At 39.1% G+C, this 17,354-nt stretch overlaps 2 protein-coding genes across 2 annotated transcripts; both read right to left on the bottom strand.

The window, feature by feature from the left end:
- Positions 1-31: 31 nt before the first annotated feature.
- tmed10 (transmembrane p24 trafficking protein 10) lies at positions 32-4,829 on the bottom strand. Its single transcript, XM_077510624.1, has 5 exons — positions 3,863-4,829; positions 2,954-3,074; positions 2,796-2,869; positions 1,742-1,868; positions 32-1,583 (listed from the first exon to the last, which is right to left on the bottom strand). The coding sequence occupies exons 1-5, from the start codon at positions 4,043-4,045 to the stop codon at positions 1,462-1,464; spliced, it is 627 nt and encodes a 208-aa protein (XP_077366750.1). The 5' UTR covers positions 4,046-4,829; the 3' UTR covers positions 32-1,461.
- Positions 4,830-11,358: 6,529 nt separating this feature from the next.
- LOC144010492 (protein c-Fos-like) lies at positions 11,359-15,978 on the bottom strand. Its single transcript, XM_077510830.1, has 4 exons — positions 13,499-15,978; positions 12,794-13,021; positions 12,525-12,632; positions 11,359-12,439 (listed from the first exon to the last, which is right to left on the bottom strand). Exons 1-4 carry the CDS (start codon positions 13,643-13,645, stop codon positions 11,867-11,869), a joined length of 1,056 nt encoding a protein of 351 aa, XP_077366956.1. The 5' UTR covers positions 13,646-15,978; the 3' UTR covers positions 11,359-11,866.
- Between the last annotated feature and the right edge of the window lie 1,376 nt (positions 15,979-17,354).

Genomic DNA, 17,354 nt, shown 5'->3' with positions numbered 1-17,354 from the left:
CTTGTGAAAAATGTTTCCCCCCCCACGCACATTAAAACCATCCAATATTTTATTGAATAAAAGCCCAAGACAAATTTACAAAATACACCAGTCAACATAAAAATGGATTGTGCACAATGCACACGGTCTCTTTAAAAAAAAAAAAAAAAAAATCAAAACAAAATCCCCATGGCAGATGCCTTTGTAAATAAACCCTTTTCAGATGAGAAGCAAACGTTCCATAAACCCATGTAACCGCACCTCCTAAATATCCCGAGAGGAAAAAAAAAAAAAAAAAACTAAAGTTCAATGGATGGGTCTGCAAGTGCAATAAATTTGCAAGTCACATGCTTACGTCAAATGTTCAATTTAGTAGTGTAAATAAATGTTGCAGGTTTCACATACAATTCAGGCAGGTGGTTCAACAAATTCCGTGTTCAAATTAATTACCTTAACTGGCATTTTAAAAATCTGTTGAAAATGTGGTTGGTCTTCTGGATTATTAAAAGCTGCCGTTCTTATGGCGCTACATCCAAATGTTTTTGAGAGTTCCAATTCTGTGGCATAATGCTGGATAGGTGCTTTAAAAGATTCATTTTCAATAGCTACCAAGTAAATTGTGGCATTTAAATAAAATGTTAACTTTACGTTAAAACTGGTTTAGAATCACTTTACTGTTGTATGAACATTTTGCATGGGAATTATTTTTTTAATAAATGAACCCTTAAAATAAATTTTTGTTGGGTTTATTAGATTAAAATCGTAATCATCCAGATAGACTGGGGAAAAAAAAAAAAAAAAGTTTAACTATTTTTGGCCCATAAACATCCATCCCTAGTTGAGGTTATTTAACCAACGCTGCTGTTATGTGAGGTGTCGGCCATTTTAGATGACTGAATCCTAACATGCGAGAGTTCGTTCAAAGATGGTGACCTAATTCAGATATATATGTATATATATATTTAAAAAAAAAAAAAGAGAGGACAATATTACAGTGACAAATCCATTTCCCAACAAAAAGATAAACATGTACATGTGATTGGGGGGGCATTTACAGTTTGAAAACAAAAAGAAACAAGACATACACATATGCAAATGGAGCGCCTAAACACAGAAGAAGAGCGACATAACGAACAAAAAAGCACACAATCAAATAGCCTTCACTTGATTTAAGAGGGTTTCCTCGGCAACATTCTTGTGGCACATCTGCTCCCCAAAAAAAAAAAAGCTCTTCATTCAAGGGAAGAACAGTGCAAGACAGACACACGGCCTCACGCGGAGAGCATCAGCGCTTGTCACGTTGCAAACCGCCTGATCCTTTCTTGTGTGTTTCGACCATTGCGTTAGTCTGGCATCTTTGAAAAAATAGAATTTGAGGAACCCCCAACCCCCCCCTGCCTAAAACTTCCCTTGCCGTCCAAGGAGGATGGATGTTAGGACGAGCCGGATGACGACGACGGCGACTGCCGCCGGCTCCTCTTCTTACTCGATCAGCTTCTTGGCCTTGAAGAAGCGGCGCAGGTAGAAGACCTGCCACGTGGCCAGCCCGATCAGGCAGCACATGGAGAAGATGCTGAAGTACAGCACGCGCGTGTTGGTGGACTCTGTTCCCGGGGAAGGCAGGTCAAACATGGTCATTTACAAGGACAGACAACATTTCCCCGCAATAACTCGGTCAAATATTCTAAAAGCATGGGAAGACTGAAATAAATAGTGTGTCACTATTTAAGTCAAAGTGGCTCCTTTCTGGCGAGGAATTTACCATTTGTGTCCCTCATCTCCTCCTCTCGCTTCTTCATGTAAGCAAAGTCGTTGACGATGGACTCGGAGAGGTCCTCCAGCCGCCGCAGCTCCACCTCCAGCGGCTTCAGCTTCTCCACCTTGGCAATCTGGACTCACAAAGCGCACACAATAACATACAATCAAGCCTTGGACACTTGTTATTACAGAGTTCATCCAGTAGGTGTCAGTAGCAACATCTGAACAAAACGTGGCCGACTGCGAATGCTCATTAGCAACATTGTTCAGAAAAAATGCTAAAAATTGAACTTTTTGATACCATCCTCCTACAAGAGTAGAAGCAGGATTAAAAGGTTGAAGTTGCAGCAGCAACTAGCAATTCACACTAAGTTAAATCATTAAAAAGTTGACTTAAGTGCAATCAGCTACCATGTAAACAATCACCACTTACATTTTATATTAGAAGTTGTGCTCAGTAAGAATATTGTGGAATGCATTACCCATTGTCAATAATTAAGAAGCTTTAAAAAAAACAAAAACAAAAAAAAACTAGCTATTATAGACAAATTTAACAATTTATTGTAAAGTCCATGCTGACAAACCGTTGATGGGCTGTGTTGCATTCAAGGGCATAAACAGCCCTGAATAATATCCTCCTTTCTAGCGTCATGCATAAAAATTTCAAAGTGTGTCACACTAGTTGAGTGCACCCACTTGCAAAGAACCACGGCAGCATACATGGCTGCGTACCACGTGCGCGTCAAGGGGTCCGTTCCCAGCATGGTCGCCGTTTGCTTATCATCAAGTGTAGCGTGAGAAAATAACAGAAGTGGACTACTACTACTAGGAAATATTGCTGACATACAAGACGCTAAATGAAAAAATAGGGATTCGTTATTATTAAGCAATATTTTTCACGTGTAGTAAAATTATTTTTTTAGTCCTAATTATCACCATATAGAAAAAAACAACATGACCCACATTGTCGCTGTTGGGCAGAAATGCATTGGCAAAATTTGGTCAATTTAATATTTTATTCACACAATTATAGCCACTACAATGAAAGGACCTTTTACCTCTTCATAGTTCTTGGCTTCCACGCCATGTTTCATGTCCAGTTTGACCAATTGGTCCTGCACTCTTCCAGTTCCTTGACATATAAAGGCAGCAAAAATAAATCAAAACAATTTGCTTCAAGTAGTATGATTTTTTTGTGTGAAACTTTTAAACTTACCCATGGGGGACTTGCTCTCAAAGCACACCTCAAACATTTCGTAGTCCTCCGTGGTGAATGCAAACTTTCCTTTGGTGGCATCGTCCTTGCTGTAAAGCAAATGGCCGGCGGAATCTGTGATCTACAACAAGCAGACGTTCATTTTGTTATTTTTACAGCCTTATTCCAAAACGGAATACAAATGAAAAAAAATGACATATCAAAGACCCTAACGGAATAATTTTGTTCTTTTTAAATCGCCAAATTCACAAGGAGGCCAAGTAGGTTGCTATGATTATCCAGCAGGGGTCATAACCTCATTACGTTTGCGAGCTACTTCTTTGGTGCTACCAGTTTAATACACTTCTGGAATAAAAATGTGTTCAAATAACTATTACATTCAGATATGTGACGACACTTGTCTTTTTAATTATTTTCCCAGGAACCAAACATTTGAAAAAAAAAAATGCGTTTTGTTTTGTTTGAGCGCCGTCACATTCCCCAGTTGACGTGTAGCTCGGTGGCTAGCATGCTAACGTTAGCATGCTAGCCATTTGTGCGTGGAGCTTAAGAGTGACGTGTAACAGCCGGCGGGGGCTAAACTGACATTATTTCCCCCCCACGTGGACCATTTTTTATTATTATTACCATAAAAACACATTTCACAAAGACATTGCAAAACTGCAAGTGAAGGTTAACGTCAGTTAGCTGCTACTAAATTAGCTTATTTAAAACCAGGAAGTCGTCGTTTTGGGGCCCTCGAGTTAAGTCAGCCGCGTTGACAGTAACGCGCTACATTGAAATCATTCTAATGCGAGCCTCGATATAAAATGTGTTTATTGTAATATGTCGAACGTGACGTAATGAGTGTCCGTCGATCCGTGGCCTTCGTGCGAGCCGGCGACTCGGTCCGATCCGATCGGAGCTCACCTTCAGGTTGGTTTTAGTGTTGCTGTTGGCCGACTCGGTGATCACGTACTCCCCGGTGACGAGAACGTCCTTGTGGATCTCCTCCCGCAGGCACTTCCTCGAGTTGACCGGCAAGTTGAAGGAGATGGCGGACGCCGATTCGATGAGAACCGGTAAGAGCAGCAGCGCCGCGAAGCGAGCCATGGCTGAAAACAATCTCCGAGCGAGCGAGCAACCAGCCACTGCCAACTAGCCCGCTTAACAGCTTCCTGCTTCGGCGACACCGAATCAAGTTTGCAGCCGCCTGCAGCGGCGCCGGCTGGTCGGAGGGGGGAACTACACGTACACGTCACATTTTGCCACATCAGGCACTTCTTGCGATGTCACTTTTTCTCGGATGTTTAAATCATCGATATGGAATTATATATCGCGTATTTATCAGTTTATCTGTACTGTCTTATCAATTTTGCCATTATTAAAAACACTATAAAAAGAGGCACTTGGGTTTAAAGAGTTGATTAGGTCAGCGGACGCTGCTACTTGTGTAGTTGCATATAAAAATTCTGTGAAATATTAACTCCATCTGGGTCACTGACATTTTACACAAACAATAAATCTCTTATCAGTCTCTTTATTGCAGCACGATCCCATCCAGTGACACTTTCTGACATCATCACTGCTCACGTCCAAAAGCAAATCGCAGGTATTGCGCTATTTCAAGCATCCCCGCCATCATCATTTTTCCAGATTAGCCGCTTACATAAAAAAAAAAAAAAAAAAAAAAAAAAAAAAAAAAAAACGGTCCAGTTTCCACGGAGACATCCTGGTTCCGGAGCCGAGCAGGCGAGGCGGGGATACCGAGTGGCGAGTGTGGCGCGAGGAGGACAATTATTGGACGGAGAAATCCCTCCGGTGTCGCAGCTCGGTGCGTCAAATGGTTTCTAAAAATAGCAGCAACCTCCTCACTCGCCACCACCCGGAGCATTTTTTATTTTTATTTTTTTAACTAGTGTGAACTTCAAGTATAACACCTTAAAAAAAAAAAAAAAAAAAAAAAAAAAAAAAAAAAACTGGTACATATTTCCAGAAAAAGATGTGAGACGTCAGAGGGATTTTTTTTTATTTTTTTAAAGTTTATTTTACAATTGGAATGGAAATCAAGTCCAAAATGTTTTTACAATTAGGGTTGTGCAATTAATCGGCATTCCATTACAATTTCAATTACAATTCCACAATGACAAAATCAGCATAATTATAAAAGCAAAATATAATACTAATATTGAGTTGTTTAAATTTATTTTATTTATTTTTAATTGTTAAAATAACAAATTTAATAACTAATTTAATACAAAAAATATTAATACTAATTTTGAGTTGTTTAAATGTTATACATTTGCACTTTTTAAATTTTAACATAACTAATTTATGAAATTTTGTTTCATCCAAAAGGAACTTAATTTTTAGTGTTTCAAAGAACTTTATTGGTCTTAAGAATTTTTACGTTTAAACATTTTCTTGTTTTATACCAAAAAATAATAATTCATTGTCTTAATCATGATTTCAATTATTCCCAAAATAATCGTGATTAATATTTTCTTCATAATCAAGCAGCCCTATTTAACAATTTTATTTTCTATGTGTCCAAACCAGTCAATAGGACATATTTTTTTTAAGAAATTTTTTTTTTTCAGGGCCGATGTTTACCGATGCCGATAACCGATATTTGAAGCCGATATTCAATTTCAGTAAAAAAGCGGGGAAAAATATCGGTGTTCAAATTTTTTAAAGTACAAATGGCAATCTTGACTCTGTTGTAAAGTCTTAAAGCATGTTTATTGAACAATTTTTCACACTTTTCAAAATGTAGAAGTTGTATTTTTATTTTAGACAATACAAAAAGTTAAAAAAAAATTACATGAAATTAATACATGAAATACATTTCTTTATTTTAATGTCGACCAAAAATGAAAATGTAAATAAATAGTTCCTTGAGTTTAAAATGGTTTAAAAAAAAAAAAAAGGCCGATACCGATATTTGTCAAAAATGCCCAATATCGGTGCCGATTAATCGGCCGGTCTATCCTATCATACTAAAAAGTAAAAGTCTGCTTGTAGGCCGAGACTTGCTCGCTTATCCTGGAGGCCATCAAGTTCATTTCCTATATTAATCGTGGTGATGCGATTATCAATTCCACTTACAAACCTGACCTCATTTTCCAGAGTACAAACATAAAAAAAAAAAAAAAAAAAAAACATTCCTTGAATGTGGCAGGCTGACGCAAAGCGGCGCCACGCCCCTGACGCTGAATTGCTGCCGTCAATCGTCAACAAAGACAAACGCGCCCAAATCGTGTACGCCGACCGCAATCGGTTGTAAAGACGAGCCGAATGAATGTTGACCCGCCGGAGTGGAACACGATTATTATCATGTCGGCTGACGTTGCTTTGACATGCGAGGCATTCATGTCCCGAAAAGGAAATCTAATGTACTTGTACTGCCACGTCACATTTAACAGACGTGTATAAGTCGTAAAAAGTATTTGTGGTATGTTTGCTGCGCTTATGTCGATTCTTTCGGTGCCAAGTATTTTTATGACAACCATGTGAGCAAAGTAATCATGAGATTTTGCCCAAGTGTTGTCCTTCAAAAGCAGCATGATTTTCCTCAGCAAAACGGCGCGTTGCCACGGCAACAGCATGACACACAATACAAAGCTTTTCATCTGAAACATCTTTAGCAGTGATCGACCGATACGTTTTTATACCGATTATTATTAGGCAATGAGGCCGATAAGCAGTATTTGGAGCCGATATTGTTTTGCAGTAAAATTAAAAAAAATATATATATATTAGCATAAAAAAATAAACATGTTTGCTAAAACAACTTTTAACATTTTCAACAAGTTTAAAGTTGTTGTTTTTTTATTTAAAATACAGCATAGAGACATCTTTGTTTTAAAATTCTAACAAAAAAACAACTGTAAATAAATACTTTACTGTAAATAGTTGACCGATTATTAGTAGGCAAGAAGGCTCATAACCGATATTTGGAGCTGATATTGTTTTGCAGTAAAACAATAAAAAATAAAAAGAATGTTTGTTCGAACAACTTTTTGAATTTGTAAGAAGTTTAATGTTTGTCTTTTAATTTAAAATACAGTAAATTGATAGCTTTGTTTTAAAATTCTATCAAAAAAGTACTGTAAATACTTTTCTATAGTACAGTAAATAGTTTACTGATTATTAGTAGGCAAGGAGGCCGATAACCGATATTTGGAGACGATATTGTTTTGCAGTAAAATAAAAAATATATTAACATAATTTTTTTTTTTTTTTTTTGCATGTTTGTTAAAACAACTTTTAAAATTTTCAAGAAGTTTATTGTTTTTGGAGCCGATATTGTTTTGCAGTAAAATAAAAAATATTAACATAATTTTTTATTATTTTTTTTGCATGTTTGTTAAAGCAACTTTTATCATTTTCAAGAAGTTTATTGTTTTTGGAGCCGATATTGTTTTGGAGAAAAATTAAAAAAAATTAGCATAAAAAAAAAAAGCATGTTTGTTCAAACAACTTTTCATATTTTTGTTCTTAATGCTCTTAAAATAAAATACAGCAAATAGAGAGCTTTGTTTTAAAATTCTATCCAAAAAAGTACTGTAAATTTTTTCTTTAGTAAATAGTTTTCCAAAATTTTAACATAAGTGAAATGTTAAAGTTTTCACTTCTTTTTGTTTTAATTTTAAGAAAAGCAGCATGTCTTATAAAGTTAGATTCAAAAGGTTGAAACGGAAACCAAACTATTTTATTTGTATTTTTTTTGCTGCACATGTTATGGATACTTGTGCTAAAAGTACAGAATGTACCCTGCCGTACTTTTTTTCCCCATTTTTGCCACTGGTGCGTCTTAAATGTTCTGTTCAGGTGGCATGTGGGTGAACCTGCCTGTTTCATCATCATCATCATCATCATCATCATCATCACAATTCAATCTACCTCACGACAACATCATCACCCTCCTCCTCCTCGTCTTCCTCACTCACATCGCCTCCCTCCCTCCCCTTGGGCCGTCGAGCCGACGCGTTTTGGCGTCATAGTGGTCTAATTTTACCGCCGTTGATGCTGATGTTATGAAGGAAAAAAAAAAAAAGAAGCACCTGCTATTTCTACCGCTATCCTCACGGGGGGGTTGTGAGGAGGTATTAATAGAAATAGATGCTTATTAGGCACGGAGCAGCTTTGTGTGTGTGTGTGTGTGTGGGGGGGGGGGGTGTTTGCAGACACTCACAGCGCGGCTCTTACGCAACGGCGAACACGTCGCGGCGATACGCCAGCGCGATCGCTGCCAAGAAACGAAGACCGGCTGAATCGGTGTCATTTGTGGAAAATTTTCCACGCGCTCGATTGAACAATAGCTGGGCGTGCGACGCCGATAACATTCCTGACACAACGCACACGCCTTATTAGGCAACAACGCTGTTGAGTTGTCCTTATATTGCAAAAAAAAAAAAAAAAAAAAAGATGGCATGAACCAGTGAATAATTTTTAATTACACTGAAAGGAAGGGTGTGGAGGGTTTAAGCATTGCGTAATAAACACTATCGGTTACTTCCATTTTTATTTTTTTTTTACACATTCCTTGACGCATGTTCCCAATTTCACCAAATAAGACGTGTGCGCTAATATGTAAAGCAGTGGTGTCCAAACTACGGCCCGGGGGCCATTTGCGGCCCGCCGTCCATTTTTTAGTGGCCCGCGACATATGCTAAAAATGGCGTTTGACTCAGTTCAAATAAATGAACAAAAACAAAATTTTTTTGGAGATGGTCAAAGTACAAAGGGAGGGTGTCGAAAAACAGGTGCCATTAAAGGTTATTTTAGTTCACTAAAACTAATGAAAAAACTAAAACTAAAATTAAAAAAAAAAAATAGTGTAACCGAAATAAATAAAAACGAAAACTAACTGAAACTACATTTTATGTTTACAAAACTAACCAACTATAATTATAGCAAACATGTCCTTCGTTTTAGTAATTAATTTCATGCATGAGCCTTCGGGGATGATTTTAAATGTGATTTTTAGTAGATTTATTTTGATATAAACCGGAATAATGACGTTTTGAAAGTATGTCACACAGAAGTGACGTCATCTAGCAGCAGCCAATAGAAAAGCACCAAAAGATGACATCACTGTTTTTTAAATATTGCGCACAAGTAATAAACTTTTTTTTTTTAAACTAATACTGAAACTATCAAACTAAACTAAAACTAAGCAGTTTTTAAAGAACTAAATTAATAAAAACTAACAGAACCACCCTGAAAACTAATAAAAACGAACTAAAATGAAAAATTCCAAAACTATAATAACCCTACTGCCATATTACAAATAAATTGGTTTATATAAAAAAATATTTAATAAGAAAAAAAATACAATTAAAACATTTTAGATATATTTTTGGAAAAAAAAAAAAAATTACAAGGTAAAAAAAAAATGTACTGAAAACTCCATCATATGGACCACTCGCAATCAATATTCATCTAATAAACAAAACAAGCAATAATAATCAAAGCACATCATACTCACCGGGGAACGAAAAATCAAACTGTTGTTTTGTCACTTAAATGCTGTGGGCGTGTCCGCCGAATGGACTGAAACCACACCCACTCAGCTGTCAACTGTCAATCAAACGACAAAACGAGGAAAATGCTACTTCATCCAACATCTTTCTTACGTGTGCACATAACAACATGGTTTGGGCTGTCAAAATACATCTGCTCAAAGTGGCTAGGATGCATTCAACAGGGTCGTCACGAGGACAACGAGGCGTTCTAAAGTTAGCCAGCTCAAAACCCACCTTGGTCCACACCCTGGCTATCATGTCACATTTTATTATTATTATTATTATTATTTTTTACATTTACAAAGTAGCTCTTCTGCCTTATTACACTTATTACAACGAGGCACTCTAAAACGGTCATGCCGCGACCGAAGGTGTTCAAGTTTTTGGTACTGTTTTAGCTACATTGCCACAAAATTAGGGACCGTCTTTCTAAATTTTTTATTTTTTTTAAGCATTTATCTTCAAACATAACTAACATGTTTTGAAACAAATCTTTTAATTTAACTTTACATTGGCCAGCACTCGGGCAGACGAGATTGACATGGCAACACGATTGCACAAAAAAATAAAATAAAATAAAAAATAAATGTAGGTCAGTGCTACGGAGTAATGTTGAAAATGCCGGAAGTGACATTTATTTTGGACAATGGTGAGTTTTTTTGTTTTGTTTTGTTTTAGCACCTGCGCGTATATGCACGTGTTAGCAGTTTCTGTGCATTATGAAGCAACTTTTAAAGCACTGCGGTATATTTTGCTTCATGTTTTGAGAGCGAGGAAACACTTTCCAGTCAGCTTTTTTTTTTTTTTACTTTCTTGCTCCTTTTGTGGTCGACCAGCGACGCCGCTTTCAGATCCTCTTTTTGTCTGTTACGTAACCTGCCGCGAACGTTTTTCCCCCCATAAAAGTCAATGAATTGTTACCTTGAGCTTAATTTCCACACGGAAATTGAAGTTGACCGTAGACGAGCGGCGAAAAGCGTTCGAATGCGTTTCGAAGCCGCAGTCGGTATGTTTTCAAAAGCTAGTACAAAGCAGCTCCTTCCAACTAGTTCTCCATTTGGTCACGGAAGTGTGACGTCATCTCGCCGCGCTAACGACGCGAGTAGAAGAAGAAAAAAAAACGCTGACGTCATATTGTGTGACTTGTGGCACAGTTCACCTTGGCAACAGACGGAACATGAAAAGAACAAATAGAACAGACTGGAAAACTCCAATAAACATTTTCATTGTCCTTTTTTGAAACTTGATTGAATAATATCCTTTTCTAATCTTTGGCAAACATTTTCTTTTTTTAAACCACTGTATCACAGACATTTAAATTGTCTTTTTTTTAAACTGTTTGTTAGGGTAGAAATTAAAAACATACGATATATTTTATAGTCTAGATTTTAAAAACAATATTAGCAAAAAAAATCATTAAAACCTAATTGCTAAATTGTTTTTAAGTACTAAAAATCAGTTTAGTAAATTGGTAAATTTTGAAAAAATAAAAAAAATATTAAACGTTATATTATTTTAAATTGTTTTAAAAATACAGATAATTAAATTTCTAAATAATAAATTACTTTAATTAAAAAAACTAAACATTCTGATAAGTCTTATCATTTGTGGATGCAGCATTCAGACTTCCCCATCATTTTTAAATGAGACTTGGAGACGCTTTTGTGATTAAAAATTCATCTATATATGAATAGTTTCTGTATTCAAAATTGCTCAGTTCCCAAAACAAGCAGGGCATACAGACCAGCTAGTTCAGGTGCACCGCCATAGAAGTCAGGAAGCGGACTTGAACCTTGACCTTGCAATTCCAAAGTAGCCACAAGAGAAGCAGAACCTCATAAAAGCAGCACGTGAACATGATAACATACACGACAAACGCCACCAGACCACAGTGTGTCAATTTAAATATCGCTAAACAGTTTATTTCCATCAATATCTTACAAATATTCACATTGACTTGTTTTGTTTGTTTATGTTGTAAAAAAATAAAGTCAAATCTCATAAATTAATTACAAAAAATAAAATAAAGTTTTCACAGAAAACCTTCATATGTATTATAAAGTTGAGGACAGATCACCCGGACCAATGGTTTAACATGTCAGTTTTTGTTTTTTTTCTTCAACATTCATACAACCGGAAAACTATTGCTCCTAAAAGTGGACAGAAACACTACAACAACAACAACAACAACAACGACGACGACGACGACGACTCTCGGTTATGTAGCACCATTAAAAACAAACCGTATAAGAACTTGTCGATTACTTGGTGGTATTAGTTGAAACATGCTACAATGTCAAAAAAGGCAAGTCAGTTCATAAATAACTTGTCCATAGCCCTGTCGTCATCTCCCACGTGGAGATATTGGATGCTGTGCTCTTTCCCAAGTCTTTTTCGACGCGTCTTAAAGGGCCAGCAGCGTGGGCGAGTTGAGCGAGTCGGACGACTGCTCGTTGCCGCTGCTCCCCCGCCTGTGGGCCACGCCGCAGCCGGGGAAGGCGTCGGCCTCGGGGAAGGTGAACACGAAGGACGACGTGAAGGCGGCGGCGCCCGCCGGCGTGCACATCACCACCGGCGTGCACAGCGGCGGCTCAAAGTCGCCGGCGCTCACCGTCGGGTGCAGCTGCTCCCAGTCGCTGAGGGCGCCGCACAGCGAGGCCGACAGGTCCACCTCGGGGACCGAGCGCTCCACCTCCGTCTTGCTCAGCAGCTCCAGCGACTCCTCCAGCGCCGAGGCGTCCAGGACGCTCAGTTTGACGGCGCCGGAGAAGAGCGGGTCGGCGGCGGGCGCCGCCGCTTTGGCGGCCGTGAGCGCCGGCGAGACGGACGCCGGAGCGAAGTCCGAGTCCAGCTCGGTGGGGACTTTGCAGAAGGGCTGGTGGGCGGCGAGGATGAACTCCAGGCGTTCTTTCTCCTTCAGGAGGTTGGTGATGTCGTTCTGGAGGTTGGACTTTTCGTCCTCCAGCTGATCAGTTTCCTGATGAGAGGAAGACGAGCGGAATAAGCAACACGGTTGGGAAATTGGCACTCTGGGAAGTACTGCAAGTGATCGAGGTACTTACAGCTTGGAGCGTGTCGGTCAGCTCCCGCCTCCTGTTGCGGCATTTAGCGGCCGCCTGTTTGTTTCTTTCCCGGCGAATTTTCCTCTTTGCTTCCTCCTCAGGTGAAATCTGAAGAAATAAAAAAATAAAAATAAAGACACAAAGTTACCTAACTTTTCCAACGTCGAGGAGTAGCACATCTGATTGCGGGGGAAGAACAACAACAAAGAGCCAAAACAAAAAAAAAAAAAAACAAGACCCAAAAAAAACAAACAAAAAAAAACAATCACCTGCTCTGTCCTGCCTCTCTTGGTGGTGCTGTGAGGTCGGGACGCCGACAGCTTGACGGCCCCTTTTGGGTAGGCGGGGCTGGGCCTGGAGGCGTAGGGGTGCCCCCGGTGCGAGGGGGCCACCGAGGAGACCAGCGGCTGCACCAGCCACTGCAGGTCGGGGCTGCTGGAGATGGCCGTCACCGTGGGGACGAACGAGGCACTTGTGGCGGTCAGCTCAGTGAAATCCTGCAGGGGGGGAAAAAAAATAAAATTAATACATCAGTACAATTCTAGGAGGAATGATGCAAATTTTGGATTTATTGGGGGGGGGGGGGGAAATGTGATTCAATGTATTTTGTGCATGGTGGAGTGTCATGTCAAACTTATTGCACCAAAACCACATAAATTCTAAATACTGCAATAATGATATGAAAATAAAATAACTATTATGCACAAGTTTATCACTGCAATTACATAATGATTAAAATACAATGTGCTGTGCATAAGAGAATACTTTTAAATACAACTGAAAGACACTTAGGCAGTGATTATTTTAGTAAGTAATATCTGATATCCTCAATTACCATAATATACTCTACATTTAAACATTTTTAACATTAAGGACACAAAATGTCTACTTAACGCACCAGGTGGCTTTCCACAAGCTCCACGTTGTGATGATTATTGATGTATTGATTGATTGATTTGGCTGGCAAAGCGTACCTGAGATTGTGGCGACCCAATACTGGAGTAGGACCCGGCCGGGGACGCTTGGTAGTAGCCGACGTTGCTGTTGCTGTCGGCGGCCGGGGACGCGCTGCTGCACCGCGAGGAGGAGTCGCACTCCGGGTTGAACACGTTGAACATCATCGGAAATATCCCGGTTCACAAAAAAAAATCAAACGTGAGCAAATCCCTGCCGTCAAAGGCTTGTGAAGGATGAACCAAAATAGTTGTTTTGTCCCCCCCAAAAAATGCTGCAGTTCCACAAGTTCGTTTCGTTTCCTGGTAAAGCAACTGAGAGTAAACTGGCAGTCGTGTCTGCTGGCGGCCATTTTATAGTCTAAGACCGGGCCGCTCGAATGACGTCGACGGGGGCGGAGGGAAGACACCGACAGGGGAAAAGACACAAACACGGGGAAAGATGTCAGCTATCGGCTACACAGCGTCCTCAAATACATTTAACACGCATAATAGTGGATATTTAGCTAAATCAAAAGCATAATTGCACCAAATTGTCGACATTTTCGCTCGAGTGTACCTCCCGCTTTCAAGGAATGGAAGATTCCGCTACGGGATCCCCAGTACGTCATTTTCCAAATATGGCGCATCCTGTAAAAAGGGGCGGGCTCTGCTGGTAATTCCGAGGTGGCCGGCGTGACGTTACGTAAGACAACAAACGCTCGGCTTGTTGTGAAAACTCCACAACTACCAAAGAAAGATAATGCTCAGCACAAAAAACTCCAGTACGCGATGCCACGCACGCGCAATAACGGACATTCCACATAATAATCTGCACACTTTTCAACCAGTGACCTAGTTTAATGAAGTAGTTCAAATTGTTACACAAACATCAACAAGGAACTAAAAGGACAGTAAATATTTTACGATCAATCTTTAACCGTGAATATTTACTTCAATTTGCACTCTTTAAAAATAACATGTTTCCTCTTTTGTTCAACATCTGCCAAAAAATTAATTAATATACTGTTGGAATAGTGTCTTCCCAAATGTCAGTAGTTTCAAGGACCAAGATTTAGAACCACTAGTGATGGAAATTAATATATAGTGTAAGGCATCGAGTTATAGAATAACCTTAAAATCTTATTAAATCAAAGGTTTTAAAAAAATTATATATATTTAATTGTTTTATTGATATACTGGTCCGCAACCAAGGATACAAAAAAATATTTAGAAGATTCTGGTAAATGCATTTGAATAGAAATGCTAAAAGTGATATATAAATACAGAACACGTTTAATCTGTTCTGTGACCTAGGTAAAAATATTCATGTTTCAAATCACATTTACTCACTAAAATGAATGGAAGTGACTTTAACCTATTCCCAAACAGACAAAAAAAAAATATATAATAATTAAAAAATAGCACTGTATCAAATTAATTTAAAAAATTCAGAATAACTATAAGAACTATACTAATAAGAACTGATCTTGTGGAGCAGCTTCCATTCATTGTGCTGCTCCTTCTGCTGTGCCGGCTTTGACCACCGGGGAGCAGTGTCACCACTAATATTGGTTATTTTCCAGAGAGGATAAAGAATATATGCGTGGGAAGTATTGTTACATTATCTACCCGCAGGTCATGCTAATCTTTAGCCTGCCCATGGCACGGTTGATGATGTGTTAGCATGAAGCTAGCAGGGGATGCAAATTTGTTTGGCATCGCAAAGCAATCGTACGTGCTGGGACTTTAGAACAAAGGCCAGCATGCCAATCAGGCCATCCATTTACGTATGTTGCGCGATCCAGACCCCGAGGCGGTGCTCATACCGTTCTCTTCAACAGGCGTGTCACTCTTGCAGAACAAGATGGCCGTGTGCGTGTACTTTTCCAGTCTGGCGTGCTTTTTCACAAAAGGTGTTCCCCGAGGAGGGTGGGAGGGAATCCTCTGACCTCTGGCCTTCTAACCTGCTTCCAGGACAGGTAGGAACAAGGACATTGTGCTCTTGACAACCAACCGCAATTGTTTGAAGGGATGACATTGCGTCATCGCGCCGTTCATTCTCAGGAACTCCCTCAGAAGTCGAGTCTTGCGCAATCATAAAGTTATACAACGCTTCCAGCGTAAGTGGGCCGATTAGATGAACGCTGATAGTTCACTTTTTTAATGCTCATTATTCATGATGCTCATGCCTATCCTTACTCTTTGCACTTTGAGCAGCATATTAAAGTTTGATGGGATGTCTAAATATCCAATACATAGTGATAATAGTAGATTGCTTTTCATTATGCTTGTGCAGACAGATTGACAACAGTCGTGACAGCATGAAAATATGATTTTAATTATTCTCTATTTGTTTAGTTTATATTATTGAATTCACCTACAGTGATCACAATAAATATAGAAACAAAATATATTTATTTTAGTTGTAGCTTTGGTATACTAGTAGTCCTTCCATTACTACAAAATGATAAGTTGGTGATAAATTAGGACATTCAATTATTTTTGATACATCTAATTTATTAGTAGTAAACAAATAAATCACATTAGAACTGATTTATTACTTATTTTTCAATTATCAGTATTAGTATTGGTGTAGTACTGCTACTAGCTTAAAAAATAAAGCATATATATATATTATTATTTTTTTTTACTTAACGGTAATTATTAGTGCTGCTATTATTAGTAGGCTAGACAGCTAGTAGTAGCAGTATAGAAAAAATATCATTTTAAAATGATCGCAATAACTTTATGAGCAGTATAACTATAGCAATGCATAAAATAATTGCATTACAATTACTTTATGTAGTTTTAAATGTAACCTTAAAAGCATTATCATTACTACAATAATAAACACTATTTTTTATCATTAGCATTCGTATACTAAAACTGAAAAAAAGAATACAACACTGGAATACAACTTAAAAAAAAATGCTACGTGCCTTGTATAAACATTGAAAAAGATTCAAATATGTCACGAGGCAAAACCTGAAAAAGTCAACAATTGCTGTGCGTGTGAATTGTTGACACTTTCACGTCAAAGCCTGAAGGCTTCTTTTTTCCTGTTGTTTGTTTTTTAACCTGTTTTCTTTCCCGCGCTGGTTGTTGTTGTCGAATGTTGCCGGTCGCCGTGGCAACAGCCCGCCCCTTTCGCGGCAGTGACGTTTTCGTTTCGTGGGGCGACTGAGATTGTTTATGTCAACAACGAGCGCTCACTCGACGGGAGAAAAAAAAAACCCGAGCCAGCCTCCTTATGGCACCGGCGGGGTTTCGGCTTAGTGACGTCACCTCGAAGCTTCGAGAAAGGCGTCGGAGTGAGACATCGCGCGCGGATGGTTGTGTGTGTGTATGTGTGTGTCTGTTGCGGCTGAACTGAAATGGGACACCTCGGCAGACGAGCAGAGCGTGCCATCTTCTATTTTGTTTTGGGCGCTTGGTTGGCAAGAGCTTGCATAATTGCAACTTCCATTACACACGTGACGTGACCTATCTTCTCATGGCATTTGTTTGTTTGGATTTTCGACTTGTACAGTAAACAAACACTCTAATGTTCAAAATGACCTTCTTTCTCGTGCAAGGCTCATTCTCACACTACTTTTTTTGAGACGGTGACCTTTGATCCTCAAGCTGAAGCTGACTAGCTAATGATGTGCCAGTAAATAAGCACCACCGTGACCCCTCCCCTCCCTTCCCTTCCCGCCCCATCCCTGCCTGGCAGAGAGGCAGCGGCTGCCGGGAAGCCTGAGAGGCCCCCTTTTCTATTCTTTTCCATGCACACAACAGCCATCCGAATCCCAGCTACTCCACTTCAATGGCCGTGACGTCACCAGTGGCCTAAAAATAGCCCGTGAAAATCACATTAGTGAAGTCAGGGGAACACTTTCACATCTAGGCCGGG

The sequence above is a fragment of the Festucalex cinctus genome, chromosome 21 (genome assembly GCF_051991245.1).
Source record: "Festucalex cinctus isolate MCC-2025b chromosome 21, RoL_Fcin_1.0, whole genome shotgun sequence".
NCBI classification, from domain to species: domain Eukaryota; kingdom Metazoa; phylum Chordata; class Actinopteri; order Syngnathiformes; family Syngnathidae; genus Festucalex; species Festucalex cinctus.
This window is presented reverse-complemented; position numbering and strand designations above follow the sequence as displayed.

Coding starts and splice junctions, on each gene's coding strand:
- tmed10 (XM_077510624.1), bottom strand. CDS start 4,045: ATGGCTCGCTTCGCGGCGCTGCTGCTCTTACCGGTTCTCATCGAATCG. Junction 3,075..3,862: donor ACACTAAAACCAACCTGAAG/GTGAGCTCCGAT, acceptor TGCTTGTTGTAG/ATCACAGATTCCGCCGGCCA. Junction 2,870..2,953: donor TGAGAGCAAGTCCCCCATGG/GTAAGTTTAAAA, acceptor TTATATGTCAAG/GAACTGGAAGAGTGCAGGAC.
- LOC144010492 (XM_077510830.1), bottom strand. CDS start 13,645: ATGATGTTCAACGTGTTCAACCCGGAGTGCGACTCCTCCTCGCGGTGC. Junction 12,633..12,793: donor AGAGAGGCAGGACAGAGCAG/GTGATTGTTTTT, acceptor TTATTTCTTCAG/ATTTCACCTGAGGAGGAAGC. Junction 12,440..12,524: donor TGACCGACACGCTCCAAGCT/GTAAGTACCTCG, acceptor TCCTCTCATCAG/GAAACTGATCAGCTGGAGGA.